Source organism: Rhamphochromis longiceps, linkage group LG4, assembly GCF_057381845.1.
Source record: "Rhamphochromis longiceps isolate RC_006_pf linkage group LG4, R_longiceps_female_GT1.1, whole genome shotgun sequence".
Classification (NCBI taxonomy): Eukaryota; Metazoa; Chordata; class Actinopteri; order Cichliformes; family Cichlidae; genus Rhamphochromis; species Rhamphochromis longiceps.
In genome coordinates, this window is record NC_140560.1 from 19,299,264 (window position 1) to 19,322,864 (window position 23,601).

A 23,601-nucleotide genomic window follows, 5' to 3' on the forward strand; every position below is an offset into this window, starting at 1 on the left:
CACCTGCTTTCACACCTTGGCTCACGTGATTAGGTAGAGGATCATCAGGGGGTCCTTTTGCCCCTCTTTGGGGGGATACTCCCACGGGGTTTAAATCTGGGACTCCCCACCATTTTACCCTAGAACTGAAGAAGCTTCTCGAATGAGAGGTGAAACATCTTCAAGCAACTTAAAGAAGTCCAGACGCTTTTCTTTCCAAGCCTCTTAGACTACGATGACCTGGATGACTAAGAACCTTCACAGACAATACCCAACATAGGCTTTACTTTCTAAGAAAGTTAAAGCAAGCTCACCTCCCTTGTCAACTGCTGACCAACTTCAACAGTCAACAATTGAAAGTCTTTAGACTTACTGTTGCATGTTGTGGTTCGCCAGCTGCAGAAACCTAAAAGGATCCGCAATGGGTGGTGAATGCAGCAGAGCGTATCATTAGTGCAACTCTAACCCCCCTCAGTGATATTCACACTAAATACCCAATAAAAGTTCAGAACCAATAGATTAATAAACAGTTCATTTCAACTGGCAATACCTGTCCCTAAGATAATTTAATTGAATCTGGAAACACATTTTTAACATGCCATTCTATCCTCCTGTGACACTCTGCATTTTTGTGTTTATTTGGTAAATACTGTCTTGGATATTGTTGCTCCTCTAAAAATTAAGCATCCTAAGACAAAGCTTGAACCCTGGTTGAACGATGAAACCCGTGCTGCGAGGCGTGAATGTCGTAGGGCTGAGCGGAGATGGAAAAAAGATAACTTACAGGTCTCTTTACAAAGTTTAAGAGAGTGCTGGGCCTTATATCAGCTTACAATAAAAGAAGCAAAGCGGAAACACTTTGCAAACATTATTATGGTGAATTATCAGAAACCACATATATTGTTTAAGTCAATTGAGACTATTTTAAGCCCTCCCTCTGCTCTTAGTTTTGAGCCTTCACTTGAAATGTGTGAAAGGTTTCTGCACTTCTTTATAAACAAGGTAGCCTCGGCTAGGGCGCAGATTATTTTGCCCACATCTGACCCCTCTGACCCTTCCAATTTGCTCAGCTGTCTTTCAACAGTTTGAGTCGGTTACTCTTGCTCAGCTACAGGAGGTGGTGGATCATTTAAAGCCTGTAGGCTCACCTTATGATCCTATCCCTCCCCTTTTTCTGAAAGTTTTTTCTACCATAGGTCCAACCATTTTAACCATTTTAAATAGCAGCCTTACTTCAGGTATGGTTCCAAAGAATTTCAAAGATGCAATTGTGCAACCACTTTTTAAGAAACCTGGGCTAGATACAAACGCTGTTGAGAACTTTAGACCAATATCTAAGCTGCCCTTTTTATCTAAAGTCTTAGAAAAAAAATTGTATATGACCAATTGATCTCATACTTGAATGCACAAAATGTTCAGGAGACTTTTCAATCTGGTTTTAAAGCAATGCATAGCACTGAATCAGCACTTTTAAGAATTTTTAATGATATATTTTTATCATGTGATTCTGGTGAAAGTGTCATTCTTATTTTACTCGATTTAACTGCTGCATTTGACACTAGACCATGAAATTTTAATCTCACGTTTGGAGCAGTGTGTCAGTATAACAGGTGTGGCTCTGAAATGGTTCAGGTCTTACTTAACAAACCGAACCTTTTCAGTTCGCTTAGGAAACTGCGAGTCCTCCCGTGCTCCGTTGTCTCATGGAGTACCACAGGGTTCCATTCTGGGCCCTATCCTGTTTTCACTTTATTTACTTCCATTGGGCTCAATTTTTAGAAAACACAGACTCTCGTTTCACTCTTATGCAGATGACTGCCAGATTTATGTTCCTCTTAAAAAGAAAGATGGGTCGTCTGTAGGGATGGGTACCGGTGTCCAGTGCCATGATGGCACCGGTTCTGACATAAACGGTAGTAACCAGACCGAAAAGCAGCGCACATTTTGGTGCTTTTTTTTTCCTGAGCTGTGATACACTTCTAGCCAATCATTTTACGTTTCCGAGGATAGTAGGCGGGGCCAGGTACGTACGTTCTTTTAGAGCAGAGCTACAGATTAAAAATGCCCAAGGCGAAGCGGTCAAAAGCCTGGCTGTACTTCACAGCAAAATATGCAAACTCAGCAGCCTGCAACAGGTGCTTTAAGCTGATACTGTGATACTGTCAAAGGAGGTAACACCTCAAATCCGATGAAACACCTGGCGACGCATAGCGTTTTTTTTAAAAGCCCAGAAATGCGCTGTGTGATAGCTTGCTGCGAGACCTCACACCGAGCACATTTACTGCGGTTGTTGCCTGTTATCGGACCCGGAGTTAGCAACATCCCCCAAAAACACGAAGAGGAGAGTCCTGGCCCCTAGCCCTGCCACTGTAGCAGAAATGATGACGGATCATGATGGCAGCAGCAGCCGTTCTTCTCTGCGTGAGTAGCTTAATGTTGTTCGTGTGTAATTTACGTTGAGTAGGCTAACCATGTTATTACATTAATGCATGTAAGGTGAACTAGCAAACATCATCATAGCTACATGCAGCTGTCCTCTTGTTTGATGGCAGATACTCCCTTCAAAAAGCCAAAAAGGCTAAAATGACCAAAGAAAAAGTGGAAAACAGTTAAACATGAGAGGTTTAGGACAAAGTTTGTGTTTTTTTCCATTGTTTAAGCACTGCTTCCAGCCAAGAGTGATACCATATATGCCCCATAGCTGCAGAAAAGGCAAACATTGTTATCTTTTTACAAAAAACCAGCTGAACATGAGAGGTTTTTGGACCAATTTTGTGTTCTCCATTCTTTAAGCACCGGTTTGAGCACCGTTTGAGCACCGGCACCGTTTCAAAGTACCGGTTTGGCACCGGTATCGGATAAAACCTAAACGATACCCATCCCTAGTAGTCTGTAAATCGTTTACAAACATGTCTGGAGGACGTCAAGTCGTGGTTGGTGCTAAACTTCCTTTGTTTTAATGATTCTAAAACTGAAGTAATGGTGTTCAGACCTGCCTCCACTGCTGTTCCGTGTGTTGATTTGCAATTTCTGAAATCATTCTGTAAACCAGAGATTGTTAATCTGGGTTTTAAAATGGATCCTGAGCTTAAACTTGAAAGCCAGATCGGGTTGGTTGTAAGGTCTAGTTTCTTTCATCTGAGACCACTGGCCAAAATTAAGCACTTTCTTTTACGAGACAGCAATTTGAAACAGTAATCCACGCTTTTGTAACCGTTCGGCTGGATTACTGTAATTCTCTTTATTTTGGGGTGAGTCGATCTTCTGTTTTTCGACTGCAGTTAGTCCAGAATGCTGCTGCACACCTTTTAACTGGCACTCGTAGATACGAGCATATCACCCCAGTTTTATATTCACTTCATTGGCTGCCCGTGCATTTTAGGATCCATTTTGAGCTGCTTTTATTTGTTTTTAAATGTTTGTCCAATGCTGCCCCTCTGTACCTCTCTGAGCTTCTTCATCCATACATACCTCCCCGGTCCCTCAGGTCGGCAGACCAGCTCCTCCTGAGTGTGCCCAGGACTAATTGTAAGCTCAGAGGGGATCGGGCGTTTGCTGTGGCAGCACCAAAATTGTGGAATGAGTTGCCTTTACATGTTAGACAGGCACCTTCCTTATCTGTTTTTAAATCACGTCTTAAAACATTTATTTACCTTGGCTTTTAGCACAGCAGGACTTGTTGATGTCTCTTAATATGTTTCTTATTAATTATAATTTTTTTTAATTTTAAGATATTTTATATGTAATTTAAACTGTTTCCTCTGTTTTATATTTGTAGCACTTTGGTCAACATTGTTGGATGTAAAGTGCGTTATAAATAAAGATGCTATGCTATACTACCAAACTGGGTTTACCTTTATTTATTTTATATTTATGCTATAGTCTACTTTTGTCTTTTGCTTTCAACCTATAGCTGCTTAATGGTTCTTCATTGTTTTGTGAACAATGACATAAAAATGTCATATGTCATGCCATAGTAGCCACTTCTTATATGCATAACTGCGATACATTTCATAACTTTGAACATTGCCATTGCGGTGGATTTTTGTATGACATGTATACCTATATATCTATCTGCACTGAACATATATACTGTAACTCATGTAGAGTCTTAGGCATGAAATGTTTAGCCCTCACACAGACACAATTATAAACGTTTTTCATGCAGCACATTCAAACATATGTCTCTTAGAAAATAGTTATATGGTAACAGAGATACTGAAAACAACATACTGAAATCAATGCATGGATTATGTGATCACACACACACACACACACACACACACACACACACACACACACACACACACACGTTTTAACCTAAAGATATTTGTTTAGCATGATAGTCTAGCGTTGCATTACGGTGCTGCATTGTGACCACAATAATAAAAGACAGGCAAAAACCTAAACTCAACTAAGAAAGACAGGTGATGCTGGTACTGAAAATGAGCACCTGCAAAATTAACTGAGTGAGCATTTCATATATGAACTTGAAGAGGGATATTTTCTGCAGTTCTCCTTTCTCTGTTTCCGACTATATGGTACACTTGTGGCTAATACTAATTACTTACTTCAGATAAACAAATGAATGGTACTGTGAGAAAAACAAACACATACAAAAAAAATGTAATCACTTGTTCTAGGGATTTGACTCGTTGTGGAGTTTACACTGGGTTCTCCATTGTTTGGGGTCATTGTAAGAGCTGTGGTGAGGGGCTGGGGGTATTGGGGTGTTGTTCTGTTTAAAAGGGTGTGTTTTGCTGGTGGGGTGTTGTGGTCCACATTCAGTCCATCTCTTTCTTCCTTCTATAAAAACCCTAATATATGCCCACTGATGTAAATGTTCCACAACTTGGGTCTTGTCTGAGGTTTGAGCTGGAACATTAAAAGCATGGACAGCCCACTTAAGAGATCAAGGATATTTGTTCATTTATAACGTCTTAAAGCTGACTTAGTGTTTTTGCAGGAAACCGACATGCACACCAAAGATCAGGTCAGACTTAAATGTCCTTGGGTTTCTGAGGTGTTCCACTCAAACTTTAACTCTAAAGCCACCGGGTAGCTATTTTAATTGGTAGGTCAATCCAGTTTTCAGCTTCAAACGTTATATCCGATAAGAAAGGCAGACACCTAATTGTTATCAGTACATTATTTCATGCTCCCATTCTATCATCACAGCTAAAATTGATGATGCTATTTACTGCTATAAATCAGAACATGAAGGAGCCAATCTCATGCTCACTACTCCACCAGTGTGTGAATGCAAGAGTGAATGAATAGTGGCATTGTAAAGCGCTTTGGGTGCCTTGAAAAGCGCTATATAAATCCAATCCATTATTATTACTGTTGGAATCACTGAAAGCAGACATACAGGGACTAATTATTTTCTCCTCTGCCCACGTAAACAAGTCCCATGAAGCAAAACTTCAAGAATCCAGTATTAATATTATTAAACTGAACAAACAAATCGCTATTTTTCCCTCTCCTAGTTGACTTAAACACAAGGTGATTTACAGACTAAATTTGATCTTATCCCACTAGGGATGCAGAGAGACTTCTTTCATGATCATCCTCACATATAATTCCTCAGATAAAAGATTCATCAGGAACATTGCATAGGTATTCCACTGTATTTTCACTCATTTTATTCGTCTTTATATCAATCTGAATCTCCATCTGACTCCACTGCAATAAGTTAATTTCTAGACACCCTCAATTTCCCTGCGATAAACTCAGATGCTGCTAAAAACAGATTCCCTGTTGAAGTCTTTAAAAAAATGTCAGGATAATCTGCCCCCATTACTGCTTGCGGTATGTAAGGAATCATTACAAAATGACACTCCCCCCCTACTCTAACACAAGCCTCAATAAGTCTCTTAAAAAAAAAAAAAAAAAAAAGGATTAGGACAAATCTTTGCATCTTAGAGAAGTCTCTTCTTAATGATGTGAATGCTAAGATCATTGCTAAAGCTTTGGCATGTTGTCTGGAAAATATTGCACAAACTATTGTTTCACAGAAGCAAACTAGATTTGCTCCTGTGAGGCAACTATTTCTTCATCTCTGTACTCTTAAACATCATCTACTCTAAAATAGTAGTAGTGATCTCAGTAGACGCTGAGAAAGTAAATTTGGGCTGGGAAATGTATTAATTTCATGGATACATCTCCTCTGTCACAGTGTGCCGAAGCAGACTATGAATTGTGAATAGTAGACCCAAATGAAGACAAATGAACGTAGAACAAAACTTGATATTAACAAAAGGCGAGCCGTTCAATAAGACTGATGAAAAAGGTGCAAACAAAAGAAAAGTCAAACTGATGCAAAGCTAAACATTAACCTAAACTGGGAGAACTAAAAAAACAACATGAAGAACCCTGACATGAACTTGAACAAACCTGGACATGAAACTTGGAAACATGGTAAAAACAACAGATGACCTGGGCCCTGTTTCAGGAAGCCGGTTTAGTGGAAAAACTGAGTAAGTATACCCTGAGTTAACGAAAACTCTGGGTTTTCGGTTTCACAAAGCGAGTTCAGATGAAGCCTCAGTGAGTCACTATGACGACACACTCCGTGAAGCTAACCTGCCCCCTAGCAGGTTTACTACAACTAACCCTGACTGTCTCCGCCCCTTTGTCGGAAACCTGACTGTAGGAAGTGTCGGACATGGCGTGCCACTTCCTTGAAGAGCCAGTAGATCGTGAAGCCCAAATTCTCCGCAGAGCTCTCCGCCGGGAGAGAGTGATCAGAGCGCGTTTGGACATTTTATCATTTCCTGATGATTTTCTGTGCGAACGTTACCGTTTCTCAGCACAATCTATAATTTATTTGGATAACATCCTCAGGCCATATATTACGCATGTGACACATCGCGGACATGCTCTCAGTTCATTGCATATTATTTGTATTGCACTTCGGTTTCTTGCAAACGGGAGCTTTCTGTATAATATTGGTGACGCTGAGCACGTTTCCAAGGCTACCGTCTGTCGGGCAGTCAGGAATGTTACAGTTGCACTGAAACGTCTCCTGTACTCGTCTGTGGTGTTCCCCGGTCACAGACCCACAAGATTTATCAAAGAGGGATGCCACAAAATTGCAGGTATCAGGATGAACGAAACTTAATTTATGATGTGGTGATACTTGGACTACTACTTAAATTGCACATTTATTTTCAGGGTTCCCAGGCGTGATTGGCTGTACAGATGGCACTCACATTCCAATCATTGCTCCTTCAGTAAATGAAGGAGACTATGTGAACAGGAAGTCTTTCCACAGCATTAATGTACAGGTACATAGTTCCCTGTAGCATGTCAAACTAACAAATTATTTCATTATAGTAATGGATGCTAATTTGTGTTCTCTGCACTGTGAAGATCATATGTGATGCTGCCAACATTATCACAAATGTGGAAGCCAAGTGGCCAGGCTCTGTCCATGACTCACAAATATTCCGTGAATGTACACTGAGCACAAAATTTGGACATGGTGAGTTGAGAATACTTTAAAATATATAAAGACCAATTGCTTCAGGGACATTTGAACTGAAGTGTACCCTTCTGTCTTAGGAGAGTTCACTGGCTACTTGCTTGGTGATAGGGGGTATCCATGTTTACCCTATTTGCTTACCCCTTACCCTGACCCTGAACCGGGCCCACAGCAGCGATATAATCTGGCTAATTGCAGGACAAGAGCCAGAATTGAAATGACTATCGGAATGCTTAAGGCCCGGTTCCAGTGCCTGCAAAGACTCTGGGTCACCCCAGAAAGGGCATGTGACATTATTGTGGCATGTGTGATTCTTCACAACATTGCCACAATTAGAGGAGAACACTGTCCTTCTGAACCAAACATCAGCAGTGATCCAAACCATGAACATCCTGACCCTCCCACGGACATACAAGATGGAAGAGCAGTCAGAGACACCATATGTCACAATCATTTCTTTTGACCCATCACCTCAACATGTTGAAAGAAGAATAAACAGATTTTTTGTTCAACTGGCTTTATTGGTCACCTGTGTTTCCTGTACACAAAGTATTAAAAGATGTAAACCTCATAAAGTGTCTCTGTTGCTTCCTCCTCTGTAACAGCTGTCAATGTTTCTTCATTATTTTCCTGTAGTAAAGAAATAGACAACATTGCTGTTCTACTGTAAACTCATATAATCTGTGGAGTATTACTCACAACTGCATGTTGGTCTGGCTCAACAGGAGGCTGCACCAGATGCAGTACACCACCACCATCAACTGATAGAATATGAGGTTTATACAGGTCACTTATAACTTACAAGGGACCAAATGGCAATTAACAAACATACCAATCACCTTACACTTCATTGTCATTATGCTCTCAAAGACAACCAAGGCTGAGGGAAGGCAAAATCAGTCGGAAAATAACTTCACTACAAAATAATTCATTATGGTAAAGAGTTTATCAAATGAATGTGTCGCACTGCAAAGGTGACTGTGAAGAAAGGATGTATGCACATCATGTATTATTTTGAATTTACCCCCTATGTAGGCACTTGTGTCTTGCGGGGTTATTGCCTCAGAGGATGTCCCCGCAGAGATGCCTTCGGCCACAGGGCGCCCACTGTTTTGGCTGAGGGCCAACTGCTCAGCCTCTGTGAGTGGTGGTGGTGGAGGACCCCCACCTGTTTTTCGGGCCTCCGCTTTTTTTCTGTTGGCTATAACGGGCCACATTTGAGCATACAGAGTAAGCAAATATGTACTTGTAATGTGCTCAGATAATTTCAATAAGTGCTTACAGAAAGAAAATTAATGTAGCCTCTAACTGCAATTGATTTACATGGGACAAACAGACCAAGCACTATGGCTCATAATACAATTACACCTTACCTGTTTGGACTATATTTTTATATTTCATTTTTACTTGCTGCCAGGCACGTTTGGGGCCTGTTGGGTTGCACCTGCGCTCACATCACATCACAAAATAAAATGTATAAAATAACAAATAAAATAACATATAAAATAACGTGTTAAATGGGTGGAAATCCCTCGATCAATGTTTAAATTAACACTCACGCATTGACTCTGTCGGCTATGTTTTGCCATGCATGCTTTTGCAGCTGTGGCTGTGTTACTTTTTTCCGCGGAATTTGCATGTTATCGGCATATGCTGCCATCAGAATTTCGGCCTCAAGCGCTGTGAAATACATTGACCGCGCCTTCTTTCCCTCCGTCTCCATGGTGACTCGCTTAATCTGTGCTCCGCTTATCAGGGCTTTATGTATCCTCGTCCGCGCGCTTCACTTGGGGTTAAAGCAACTCCGCGTTGACTGAACTAATTGTTATCAGCCTTTCTGAAACGGAATATTCCGAGTTGGACAGTTCGGGGTTACTCAACCGTGAGTGTCGTTTTTCACTCTGAGTTTTCCAAACCGGCTTCCTGAAACAGGGCCCTGATACCGAATGAAAAACAACACACAGACTAAGGCTGTGTCCAAATTCAAGGGAAGGATGCTTCAAATGCCATATTTGGAGGTAATGACGTCAGAGCAATGCGACGAAGGCTGTCCAAATTTGAATAGTCCTCCAGATGTGGTGACAAATGAGTCCTTATTTTCCCCGAATTTCAAGGATGGGTCTGGTGTATCCTTCGTGTCCTACCATATCTCAGGATTCATTGTGGGCCATACAGAAGATTTTTTTTTTTCTGATAACGATGGTGGTTGAAGCGGGAGAGGAAAACACTTTCAAATTTAAGTATATGAAAATCTGGTGGTACAAAAGTTAAATTTTTATAGTGGTTGTAGTGTGGGCATCTGCATAGACATTTTTTTTTTTTCATAATCATAAAATAGCTTGTATGGTGGATCCTGTGTTTTTCCATGTATTGCTGCTTACATACAGCTAATTAACCTTTTAGTGATATGTTTTGGGACCAAAGACCGAATGGCTCAATTTATTAAAATGAGGAGAAAATGATCACCACCTTCACTGGGGTGAAGAATTTGCCACTGTGGGATGGAGGTACAAGAATAAATCAATTTACACATCATATTCATAAGAATACGAATTTGTTAACCCTCATGCTGTACCAAACCTGTAACGTCCAGATGGAATTCCTCTCGTTTTCTGCTGTGAAAACTTTTGGATTTAGGAGAGGAGAGAGCGCAGGAGAGGATGGACAGACTGAAGATCTTTACCAATGGTATTAAATCCATCTTTTTTAGACTTTCCTAAGGCTCCAGACAAGGACGTCCATCATCCCCTCTATTGTTCGCACTTGCTATAGAACCTCTGTCAATTTTTCTGAGGTTCTCCTTTATTTTTAGCTGAATTTAAGTTATGAAGTTAAGTTATCACTTTATGCTGATGAGTTATGTCTCAAGTCCTGTTCTCTTCATATCATCAATTTTATCTGCTTTTCAGAGATTTGGTTCATTCTCTGACTATAGAGGGATCTAGGGATCAATGCAACCAGAACATTGAATACTCTTTTCGCTGTTAATTTCTTGCCTTTAATGTCTAAAATTAAACAGGACCTCCAAAGATTGGGAAGTGTACATCTCTTGTTTATCAGAATAATCAGTGCAGTTAAAAATGAACATTTTACCCAAATTCCTCTTCCATTTTTCTTGCCAAAGAATTTTTTCAAAACAACTGATCAAACTATTTTGGACTTCTTATGGTGAAAAAAGGCAGCTGGGATCTTCAAAATCCACACTTCAGAAATGCAATCCTGCATCTGATAATTGCAACCAATGCCATGTTCCCTCCTGCAAATTAACAGATATGTTTTGCTGTTACTCACTACTCACTCGCTTTTGGCAGAATTATGTTGCTACCATGTGAAGGATATTTTCAACGATCTCAACCAGATGCACAAAAATAGCTGGCATCATGACACCGATTGTATCTCACACCTTTTTGTACTCACTATACAACTTCTGATCAGATTGTCGGGACTCTGTGTGCGGGCAGGTAGAGATGTGGATCCAAATGCAGGACTCTGAGACGGAAATGTAACTGAAGACCACAGCTTTATTGCTGGCACCAAGCAAAAACAGAAACCAACCCATGAAACCGCAAACTGGACCACACAGGCAGGATCTGAAAGTACAACACAGCACTGAGCACAGGAAAACACAGGGCTAATATACACAGGGTGGTAATCAGGGAATGGGCAACAGGAGGGAGACACAGCTGGGAGAAATTGGACTAACAAGACAGGGGAGCAGTAGAACTGAACACACTCACATGAGACATAGACCTTCACAATAAAACAGGAAATAAGAAAACACTAAACAAAGACGCAGACAGAATATAACACATGCAACTCAAACAATACATGCAACAACAAATCCTTAAACACGGATAAACAGAAACATGAAACTAATAATCATCATCATCATCATCACCATCACAAGCCCTACAAGAGAATAAGAAAACAATCCATAATGCAAAGACACACCAAAATAACTGAAACACAGATTCATCATAAAACCCAACAAACCAGAGAAACATAAAGAACAATCCATCATTCAAAAATAAACCAAGACATAAAAAACTCCAAATGTTGGGTCAATCCGTACCAGGACTGTGACACAGATCCTCGAGTATTAATATGTATACCTGACACATGCATTCATACAAAACAAGTCAACAATCCTGCCAGTGGGATTAAGGCCAGGATACCTAAGCTAAGGAAATCCTCGAAAGTTGGTTCATCTGGACGTAACAGTTTCCAAGTGACTCCTTCAGGCGAGTGATGAAACATTGAGTGATGAAACATTTTCCCCATTAAAAACCCCAGGTCCAGTTGAACAGAATCAACTTTTAGGAAATAATCAGATAGCGTCAAACACCATACAAATCAAGTGAACACCAAGTAGTTGTTTCTGTTATACTTTTGACATGAGGTCTGCCTGAAGGACTCTGGTATTTGGTGTATTGTAATGTATTGATGCATGGAAAAGTCCTCAAGGTAAAAAAAACAACAAAAAAAACAAAACAAAAAAAACTGGCAGGCCTGTATGGGTCTAAGTATAGTCTTGCATTCATTCTCTGATGACTTATTTAGACCACTGAAACACAAAAGGACCCGAGTGGATGCAGAAAGACAGACTAACACTGATGTTAGGGGTTATGAAATTAATTAAGCAAGCTGACTGAATATTCACAACTATGCACTAAACATTGTGACTGTGTGATATATCTATAAAGTACTAAGAATGTTTGGTACCATAAGTAATTTCAGCCTTTAAAATTATTGGTTCCATAGTCCAAAGGGTGTTTACCTATTTTTAGGACATTAATACATTAAATAGATTAGATATTAGATTAGATCTATTTGAAAATGAATAATTAACTTCTGCTGCTGGTTTGCTATACATACTGCAGTTAACAAGAGGAAGTTGGCATATACCTAATTTTATAGAAGCCAAACCACAGGAAATAGATGTCTCAAAGGACATTGCTTATAAAAGGCACAGAGGGAACTGCTTTTTCATACTTCCTTGGTTTAAATTAAAAAAGTATTTGTATTACAAGCAGACTGTAACAGATCACTGTGATGGCTACTTTGACTACTGGGGGAAAGGAACACAAGTCACAGTAACTTCTGGTAAGTAACAATCTAATCTGTTTTGAGTGAGCACAATTCTGTATTTGTCAGTTAATGAAAAATTGGTTACACTGTGTGCTTAATTGACATTGGCGGTAAAGTAAAACATCTGTGTAAATAACAGATTTATCCAGTTTATTAGGTTAGTGTAATCACGTGAAAAAATATTTTTGCACTGAAGTACAATTGAAATCTGTCACTGTGACTACTTTGACTACTGGGGAAAAGGAACCACTGTGACTGTCACAACAGGTAAAAAATATCTGTATTTTTTTCTACAAATTTTTTAAAATACTTTTTAATTCATTAAATTTAGACTTCGGTGGCACTAACAGAGCTTTAAAGGAACTTGTTTTTGTGTGTTGGATATATTGAGATATTACACTGTGATGGTGCTTTTGATTACTGGGGAAAAGGAACAATGGTCACTGTCACAACAAGTAAGACACGCTTCATATTCTCCTTATTAAAAAGGTTAAACTTTCACAGTTTAATTTGACATATTTAAAAGTTCAGTGTGGTTGTTTTTTGCATGTTGCATATTTTTGAGATTTTATACTAGACACTGTTTTGGACTACTGGGGATAAGCCACAACCAGGTAAAGGGATCTGATTTCTTTTTCTTTAATGTTGACATTTAAGTTCAAAAACACTGTGAAAACCATGCAGTGCTTTAATTTCTGGTTTATTGCAAGGCTATAGTCTGTAGCCATGATTTTAACTCTGGTGATTAAAAACTTTGTGACCTTTAATTTAATTGGAGCATAACTATGTAAACAATTATTGAGTTTAGAGTGGTTCTAGTTATTTCAAATGTCAGAAAAATGTTACAAATTAACAGGATATCTGAGAAGTTAGTTTTTGTGAGAGGTGCAAACGACTCCGTTAACTGTGATAACTGGGCTTTCGACTACTGGGGGAAAGGTACAATGGTTACAGTCACAACAGGTAAGGCACTTGGAATATGTCCTTAATCTTAAGATTTTGAGTTAAAAACTTTGATATTTTCCGAAGAAACAGTGTGTTAGTGTAGAGTGTATTCCCACTGTATTTGTAAAATACTGCAAGTCGAATGTGAGGTAATTTGAAGACTTGGTGGTGAAAAACAGGTTTAATTCAGTCTTTTGAGTCTTAATTTGCACAAACAACATGAAGAAAACCAAGTATGCCAAGATGGAAAGTCTGTTTTTGTATGAAGTGGTGAATGACTTGTTAGACTGTGACTACGCTTTTGACTACTGGGGAAAAGGCACAAAGGTCACCGTCACGTCAGGTATGAATTGATGTATTTTTCACTAAAGACAGAATTTTTTTTATCAACTACGACAATACATCTATTGGGATAAATTCAGCAAAGCAAGTCATTATTGGAACACTTTGTAGCCAAAAGAGCAAAGAATTTGTAAAAAAACAAACAAAAAAAAAACAACAACAACAACAACATAATTTATTTATATTAGTTATAACTATATCAAGAAGTGAGTGTTTTAAACTTATTTTATTTTTCTCTGAGACAAAATTGGAATGTCATAGTAATTAATTTGTGTAAGAAGTAACTGTCACAAATGAGCTTTTGACTCATAAGAAAATGGCATCAAGATAAAAATGTCATTAGGTAAGACTTGTCCTATTTAAAATCTGCATAGGATATGTTTCGGACAGAGAAATTCATTTTACAAGTTATAATATAACTTCACATTATGTGAGAAATATTCTTAAACGTGATAATGTCAAAATGGGTATAATTTGGTGACTTAATAAGATTTCAATCTAGTGGGAATAAAATTAATGTTGAATTAGACTTTTTCCATATTATGAATAGATTAGCCTTTTGATATCATGAAAGAACTAGATTCTATACTGTGCTACGGTGTTTTTGACTATTGGGGAAAGGGGACAACAGTCACTGTTTCATCAGGTAAGATTACCATCTCATTTCAGCGATCACTGCTTAAGTTGGATCAAATTTTTTGTGTTTTTGTAAGAATTTGCCATCAACACTGTGAAAGGACATTTAACAACTTTACACTATGCTTTTCTAATGATTTCTGTTCATGTTCTACATTTAAAATAATGTTCTAATTTATGTGTTGAATAACAGATGATGATGATGAACAAACTGCCTCTAAAAAAATGTTGCACGGAAGGATTCAGGCACTTGAAATGTTTTTGTATTGTACATTTAGAAAAGGCAATGTCTTCACGCTGGCCTTTATTAAACAAAATGGTCCTCTCATGTGTTTTCTCTTTAATCATTTCTAAGAGAAAATGTGTGGTATATTATTGTATTTCTATTCCGGTATCTTAATTAGTGTTGTCTCCCCTTTCTTAGACACTTCAACTGCACCCACTGTGTTTCCTCTGGTACCATGTGGTTCTGAAAGTGGAGATATGGTCACTCTTGGCTGCCTTGCCACTGGCTTTAACCCTCCTGCAGTGACTTTCTCATGGAGCAACGACAACAATCCCTTGACAGACTTCATCCAGTACCCTGCAGTACAAAAAGGCAATGTTTATACTGGAGTCAGTCAAATCCGAGTGAGGAGACAGGACTGGGATGGACGACAGAATTTTCAATGTGCTGTAAACCACACTGCTGGAATTGCACAGGCTCGTATCACAAAACCACGTAAGCCTCATGCTAAGTCACATTTGTGTTAGTTATTTTCTGAGCATTATTTACAATTACCACATGACAGCATTGATAATATATTCCAAAGTTAAACAATTTGAATGAATTTAAACTTTTACAAAAATTAGAATTGAACTGATGTGTAATGCATTATAAAATGCACTAACCTTTTTCAAGTTGTTCCTTTTTTTGTTAGTTCTTTTCAGACCAGTAATTACAATTACTCTTAAATTATTACTGAGCTACACCTAGTGATTGCTACCGCTGATAAGAACACAAGTTAGCTCTCTTTCATTCTCTATTTTATTGGTTTTGATGTTTTTGGTAGTGGAAGCAGTAATAAGCCCAGTTTGAACTGCTAACATTGACAAAATAACATACCGAGGAATTATTGTTTCAACCTTTAAAAAAATACTATATATAAATAAGCTGTTTGTGCCAAATAACCAACATAAAAGCAAATATTTTGCCTTATTAAATAGCATGACTTATTCTTACATTTTTCTAAATTTATAAATAGAATGCTCAGTCATTTTATTTTGTTACTACTTTAATCTAACTAAATCGATATAGTAGGAACACAGTATCACAGTTTCCCTCAACTTCTGTATACTTCTGTATACTGCTTTTGCATACATACATGTGTGCATGTCTTTGTATTGCAGAGGTGTCTAAGCCGAATCCACCTGTGAACAATCCTGACCAAAACGACAAAGGAGGTGAGTAACTCATAGCTGTTGTTGTTGTTTTTGAAAAAAACAAAACACTTTAATTCTTTAATAAAACAAGGTAAACCCATAAAAGCAGGTGAGCCTTATGCATATATATGCATATATGATTGATTTTATTAGTTTATTTTAGTTTTCTTGTATTGACATTAAAGTGTTAGTGGTATAACATATTATGAAAGTAGTAGTTTCATTTAAATAATTTTGATGTTTCACCAACTACAGATCTGACAAACAGTATGTTAAATTCACACACATACACACACACACACACCTTTCTGTCTGTCTACATATATACATTTGAACTCAGTGTCTTCACTTTAAACTTGAACATAAATCTCTCTGTTTAACTGACTATCTCTTTCTGATGGGACAGAGCCAACAGTAGCAGTCTACATCCCCCCACAGCTGCACACTGACCAGCTTCAGTCTGAAGATAAAATCACTCTGGTGTGTCTGGTCACCAGTACTGTGGATGAGACATATAAAATCGAATGGTCAGAAATGTTTGGAGAGACACAAGAACCTTATGCTACAGGCACTGACGTCCCTGCACAGCAGAGCAAAAATGACCAGAAATGGCGAAGTATCAGTCTTTACACCACCAGTAAGGCAAACTGGGACAAAAAGAATCCAACCAAAGAGTTCACCTGCCGTGTCGGAGTCGGACCTAAACATATTTTAAAAACAGTGTCCAGTGTCCATGGTAATTCCATAGAATGTGACTGTAACTACTAAGCTTTAAATGTGATATTTTGTGCTTGTGTCATTCTTTGTCTGTGAGAGTTTTCTATATGAAAACCTGTGCACTTGTGATGTCAGTAACTGTGAGACAAAATGTTTGTTTTGTTTTCATCATGTTGTTGTTCAGCCTGTGTGAGTCACAGTGTCCAGTTGCTTTTATGTGTGCTGTCTGTTTGAAATAAACGTTGCATGGAAACTCTTTGGTATATGTGTAGATGAATAGCTTGAAACAACATCAAAAAGCAGACATACACATAAACTGTTTCTTTTTTCACTTTTCCATTAACACTAGTAACAAAGAGGAAAATCACATTACCCTAAAAAAACAAATGAAAACAGATGCACATAGATCTCCTCTAACCAAGTGTAATGTATCTTCCACTTCTTAGATGATTTTTGTGATCTGAGTTGGGGCGATATCACCGCTGAAGACGATTTTGGCAGCCTGTGGTCCACAGCTTCCTCCTTCATATTCCTTTTCATATTCTCTCTCTTCTATAGCATTATTATCAGCCTTCTTAAGGTAAACATGCAATTTACATTTTCTGCATTTCAGTTTTATTGAAGTCTGTGAGTTGTAATGTAGGATAAACCCAGTCACAAGAAAATGCAGTAAATGGGAACTCTAAAGAGCACTTAAATATCTTTTTTTTTTAATCAGGAATTTTAATGTTCTGTTTGCACTTGAAAAGTACACCTTTTATAATGTAAATTATACAATTATTTAGCTTCTTAAAGAATAAAAAAAAAGACATTAGTTTATTTGAGAAATTATAGCCTTTAATTTCCATAATATAATCTTCCAGAACTATCTCCTGGAATAAATAACATTAGGATGTAAATTTAAATTGTGTAAATGGGTAAAATAAAAATTGAAATTGCTCTTATTAAGAGACTTTTTTAAACTTTCTGATGTTTTCTTTTTGCAGATAAAGAGATCATAACGAATGGGATGGAATGGGTGCGCTTCATTTCTACGCTATTTTTAAAATGTTTTTCATTTTCTTTTTATGCACATAATCATTTATTTGTTATATTAAATGCCTGTCATATATAAATAGTCAATTAACACATCTGTAAAATGTGTAAAATAGATCAATAAAATGAAACTGCATATTATACTGCATTCTGATATTGATATTACTATTTTTCTGCTATGGGTTCTGTTGTTACTTTAATTCTCAGTAAACAACCAAATGAACTGCTCAAGGAAATTAAAAAAAAAAAAAAAAAACGAAAAGAAGAAACACTACAATGGTCATTTCACTTCTGTAAATACTTCATTACATTACAGTTACATTAATAAGATTCAGTAAGAAATATTTGGCACCTGAAATATTAAACAGAATATGAATGTGAGGATGTAATAAATATCGAAAGCATTTTTGATGTTGCTCTATTATTTCTCAAAGTTTCTAAGAATAGCACAACAACATCTGAAGTCAGTGTACCGTAAACCTCTGTTATCAGTTAGAGCTTTGAGGTTTTGAGTTTCCTGGTGCACCCCTGGGGCCAATCCTGCACAATTACAACTGTGCACCAACCATTACAACCGTGAATGAATTTCCCTGAAAAACAACATACTCATCTGGCAGCTTACTGTATATTTACATATCCATAGCATATTTGATTCACACTTACAAATTTCTGTTATCAGTTAAGGCATGATAGTTTTCAGTTTCTAAAAACAGTCTTTATAGAGTTGCTTCTCTGCTTCTTTAGGGTGACATCTGCATCGTGGGATGAAGGCCGAGAAACGTAATTATTGATGAATAATCAGAAAGCTGTAGACACCTTAGACACCAAGTGAAGACAAAGTAGTTGTTTCTAATAAACTTTTCACATAAGGTCTACTCAAGGGACAACTCGTATTCAATTTCTAATGACATATTTATGCCACTCAAACACAAATGGACCCAAGTGAATGGAGTCACGGAGTAAGAGCTGAGAACCATAAGGTGAAAGAAGCATGTATTTACATGTGTTACTAAAAATAATTTCAACCTAAATTTCTTGGTCATATAGTCTAGAGCTGGGGTGTCAAACTCAAATACACAGTGGGCCAAAATTCAAAACTGGAACAAAGTCGCGGGCTAACGTTAATATTTATTGAAATATATTTATTCCTCCAGATATAAGAATGAATCTTTTCTTATGGACTCAAACACATTTTGCTAAAAAAATGAATTTGGAACAAGAAAAGCTTAATACTAAACAATATATATATTAGCTGTATAATACCAGTAGGCCAGCTCTGATAGTAATTTGGTATGGCTTCGCGGGCCAAATGTAATTAGGCTGCGGGCCAAACTTGGCCCGCGGGCCAGAGTTTGACACCTATGGTCTAGAGGGTGTTTAAGTAACTGTAACCCTAACCCTTTTTAAGATACCAAGGCAAAGGCAAAAAGATGTCATTAGTGTTGATAATAGATACTCCAGTAATAAAATGTAATTTCACCATGAGTAGGAAGAATTTGTAAATTTTTTAATTTGAAAAAGCACTATATAACTTCTGCTGGTTATTTTCTATAAAAGTTGGGATTAACAGGAGGCTCTAAAAAAGAGGACGCTGGCAAGAAGCATAATTTTACAAAAGCCAAACCAGAGGAAACTGATCTCCCAAAGGAAACTGCTAATAAATGGCACAGAGGGAACTGCTTTTTCAGAGAAACATGTACACTTCCTTTATTTAAGTTAATAAGCGTTTATATTAGAGCAGATTGTAACAGATCACTGTGACAGCTATGGCTATGCTAGCTACTTTGACTACAGGGGGAAAGGAACACAAGTCAGAATAACCTTTGGTAAATAACAATCCGATCTATTTTGAGTGAGAACAAGTCTACATTTGACAGGTTGATATGAAATTAAATCTTTGTTATACTTTATGCTTAATTTGACATGCAAGGAAAAATAAAACATCTGTGTAAATGACCGGTTTATTTATTATTTATCAGTTTAGTGTAATCATATATAAGGTGACAAAATATTTTTGCACACATTTTTTTTTCTTTCTATGAAAGATTTTGTTGGATTTATCGAGATATTACACTGTAATTCTGCTTTTCATTACTGGGGAAAAGGAACAATGGTCACCGTCACAACAGGTAAGACAAGCTTTCTGTATTGTTCATATTAAAAATGTTTGACTTTCACAGTTTAATTTGACACATTTAGAACTTCAGCGTGGTTGTTTTTTGTATGTTGCATATTTTTGAGATTTTATACTAGACACTGTTTTGGACTACTGGGGATAAGCCACAACCAGGTAAAGGGATCTAATTTCTTTTTCTTTAATGTTGACATTTAAGTTCAAAAACACTGTGAAAACCATGCAGTGCTTTAATTTCTAGCGTATCACAAGTCTACAATCTGTAGTCATAATTTTAACTCTGGTGATTAAAAACTTTGTGACCTTTAATTTAATTGAAACATAACTATGTACACAATTATTAAGTTTAGAGTGGTTCTAATTATTTCCGAAGTCAGAAAAACTTTACAAATTAACAGGATATCCGAGAAGTTAGTTTTTGTGAGAGGTGCAAAAGACTCAACTGTGATAACTGGGCTTTTGACTACTGGGGGAAAGGTACAATGGTTACAGTCACAACAGGTAAGGCAGTTGAAATATGTCCTTAATCTTAAGATTTTGAGTTAAAAACTTTGATATTTTCCGAAGAAACAGTGTGTTAGTGTACAGTGTATTCCCACTGTATTTGTAAAATACTGCAAGTCGAGTGTGAGGTCATTTGAAGACTCAGTTTAAACACTTGGTGGTGAAAAACAGGTTTAATTCAGTCTTTTGAATCTCAATTTGCACAAACAACATGAAGAAAACCAAGTATGCCAAGATGGAAAGTCTGTTTTTGTATGAAGTGGTGAATAACTTGTTAAACTGTGACTACGCTTTTGACTACTGGGGGAAAGGGCACAATGGTCACCGTCATGTCAGGAATGAATTGATGTATTTTTCACTAAAGACAGAATTTTTTATTTTTATCCAAGACTAGTACAATGTTGATTCATCTATTGGGATAAACTCAGCAAAGCAAGTCATTATTGGAACACTTTGTAGCCAAAAGAGCAAAGAACTTGTAAAAAACTGGACTTAATTTATTGATGTTAGTTATAGCTATATCAAGAAGTAAGTGTTTTAAACTTATTTTAATTTTCTCTGAGACCGAAATCAGAATGTCATAGTGATTAATTTTTGTAAGAAATAAGACAAGACTCGGTTAACTGTCACAAATGACCCATATGGAAAAGATATATATAAATCTTATAAAGTTTGTATCTGTCTTGTGTGAAACTTGTATGAAAAGCATATAAGAGTGAAAACAGATATAAGATCCCTTGAAAAATTATATAATGAAACTTGTATGTTTTGGATACTTACTAAAACAATGTATGAAAGTAATGCAAAAGTGGCCACTTTCATGAGTAAATCATGTAAGCCTTATATGATTTACTCATGAAAGTGGCCACTTTCATGAGTAATCACATATAAGTTTTTACTATTTCTTTTCCGTATGGGGAGGTTTAGGCTACTAAGAAAATGGCATCAAGATAAAAATGTCATCAGGTAAGACCTGTCCTATCTAAAATCTGCATAGGATATGTTTCGGATAGAGAAATTCATTTTACAAGATATAATATAACTTCCCATTCAGTGAAGGTTTACTTCAAAATACAGTTATTGTGTTAAAGTACATTTATTGTAAAAATATTCTCAAACGTGATAATGTCAAAATGGGTATAATTGGGTGATTTAATAGGATTTTAATCTAGTGGGATTAAGAAAAGGTTCTATTTAGACTTTCTCCATATCATGAATAGATTAGCCTTTTGATATCATGAAAGAACTAGATTCTATACTGTGCTACGGTGTTTTTGACTATTGGGGAAAGGGGACAACAGTCACTGTTTCATCAGGTAAGATTACCATCTCATTTCAGAGATCACTGCTGAAGTTTGATCAAATTTATTGTGGTTTGTAAGAATTTGCCATCAACACTGTGAAAGTACATTTAACAACTTTACGCAATGCTTTACTAATAAGTTCTGCTCATATTCTACATTTAAAATAATGTTCTAATTTATGTGTTGAATAACAGAAAAGTAAACGTATAATTCTATTGGGGGATCCTGATGAACCAACTGCCTCCAAAGCAATGTTGCAGGGAAGGACTCGGGCACTTGAAATGTTTTTCTATTGAACATTTAGAGAAGGTAATTGTCTTCACGCTGGCCTTTATTAAACAAAATGATCCGCTCAAGTGTTTTCTCTTTAATCATTTTCAAGGGGAAATGTCTGGTATGTTATTGTATTTCTATTCTGGTGTCTTAATTACTGTTGTCTCCCCTTTCTTAGCCACTTCAAGTCCACCCACTGTGTTTCCTCTGATACCATGTGGTTCTGAAAGTGGAGATGTTGTCACTCTTTGGCTGCCTTGCCACTGGCTTTAACCCTCCTTTCTCATGGAACAAAGGCAGCACTGCCTTGAAAGACTTCATCCAGTACCCTGCAGTTCAAAATGGCAATGTTTATACTGGAGTCAGTCAAGTCCGAGTGAGGAGACAGGACTGGGATACACAACAGAATTTTCAATGTGGTGTCAATCACACTGTTGGAAATGGACAGGCTAATATCACAAAACCACGTAAGCCTCATGCTTAGTCACATTTAATCAATTTATCTTATTCTGTTTGACTTACAACAAGTTTACATGAAAAAATATATATATTGCAAAGGTCTGATGCGTAATGCATTATCAAATGCAATAGCTTTCTTCAATAAAAGTTCTTTTTTTTTGTTGTTGTTTTTGAACAGTAATTACAATTACTCTTAAATTATTACTGAGCTACACCTAGTGATTGCTACCTTTGATAAGAATACAAGTTAGTTCTCTTTAGTTCTCTATTTATTTGGTTCACGGTTTTGATGTTTTTGGAAGATTTGTACTGGAAGCAAACTTATTGTAAGTTCACCCCAAGCTGCTTATATTGACAAAGAATCTGAGCATACCAAGGAAAAAATGTTTCAACTTTAAAACCCCAAACCATATTCAGATATGCTGCTTATGTCAAATAAATGACATAAAAGCAAATATTTCTCCTTATTAAATAGCATGACATGTTCTTAAATATTTCTCATTTCTGCGGTTAGCTTAATTGGTGATTCTAAATTGCCCAAAGGTGTGAATGTGACTGCAAATGGTGGTCTTTCTCTATGTGTTGGCCATGCAAAAGACGAATGACCTATCCAGGGTGTACCCTCACTCTCACCCTAAGGCAGTTAGGATCGGCTCCTGGTTCTTCCATGGAAGATAATGAATAGATGGATTTCTACATTTATGAATAGTTTGTAAATTGAAAAACAAAAACCATGCTCTTGCATACATACATTTGTGTACATCTTTGTGTTTCAGTGGCGTTTAAGCAGACACATTCGCAAAGACAGCAGCTTTATTCAGTAAATGTTGGATTTTGTGCAGCAGTAACAATTACTAGTAAAGTATTACCGCACTAAAACTTGTGATTGTTACTTCTGAGAAGGATAAGAGTTAGTTCTTGATAGTTCTCTATTTTTGGTTGTTGTTGTTGCTTTTGGAAGGTAGAAGCTGACTTCACTGAAAGTACACCTTGCATTTATACGTTAAAAAAATAGCCTAAAAATACCAAGGAATAGGTGTTTCTACTTGAATAAAAGCACATTTAATTCCTTCTTGAATACATACATTTGTGTATTTGAGTGGTATTTTCAGTGGTATTTGAGCAGAATCCAACTCTTAAAGTGATTTCCTCTCCTGATGAGGATGGTACCTATACTGCCTCCTGCTTTACCAAAGAGTTTGCACCAAAGAAACATGACATCAAATGGCTGAAAATTGGAGCCGACGTCACCAGCAAAAAAGATCCGATCACTACAG

At 37.1% G+C, this 23,601-nt stretch overlaps 1 protein-coding gene and 1 gene segment (V, D, J or C); both read left to right on the top strand.

Moving 5' to 3' along the window:
* Positions 1 to 23,601, top strand: part of LOC146671432 (uncharacterized) — an 80,203-nt gene that overhangs the window by 18,189 nt on the left and 38,413 nt on the right. The window lies entirely within an intron of this gene.
* LOC146671433 (immunoglobulin heavy constant mu-like) lies at positions 12,745 to 17,835 on the top strand. The segment is given in 6 exon segments: positions 12,745 to 12,820; positions 14,901 to 15,197; positions 15,866 to 15,919; positions 16,305 to 16,634; positions 17,062 to 17,195; positions 17,602 to 17,835. Coding segments are annotated over 5 exon segments (771 nt in total).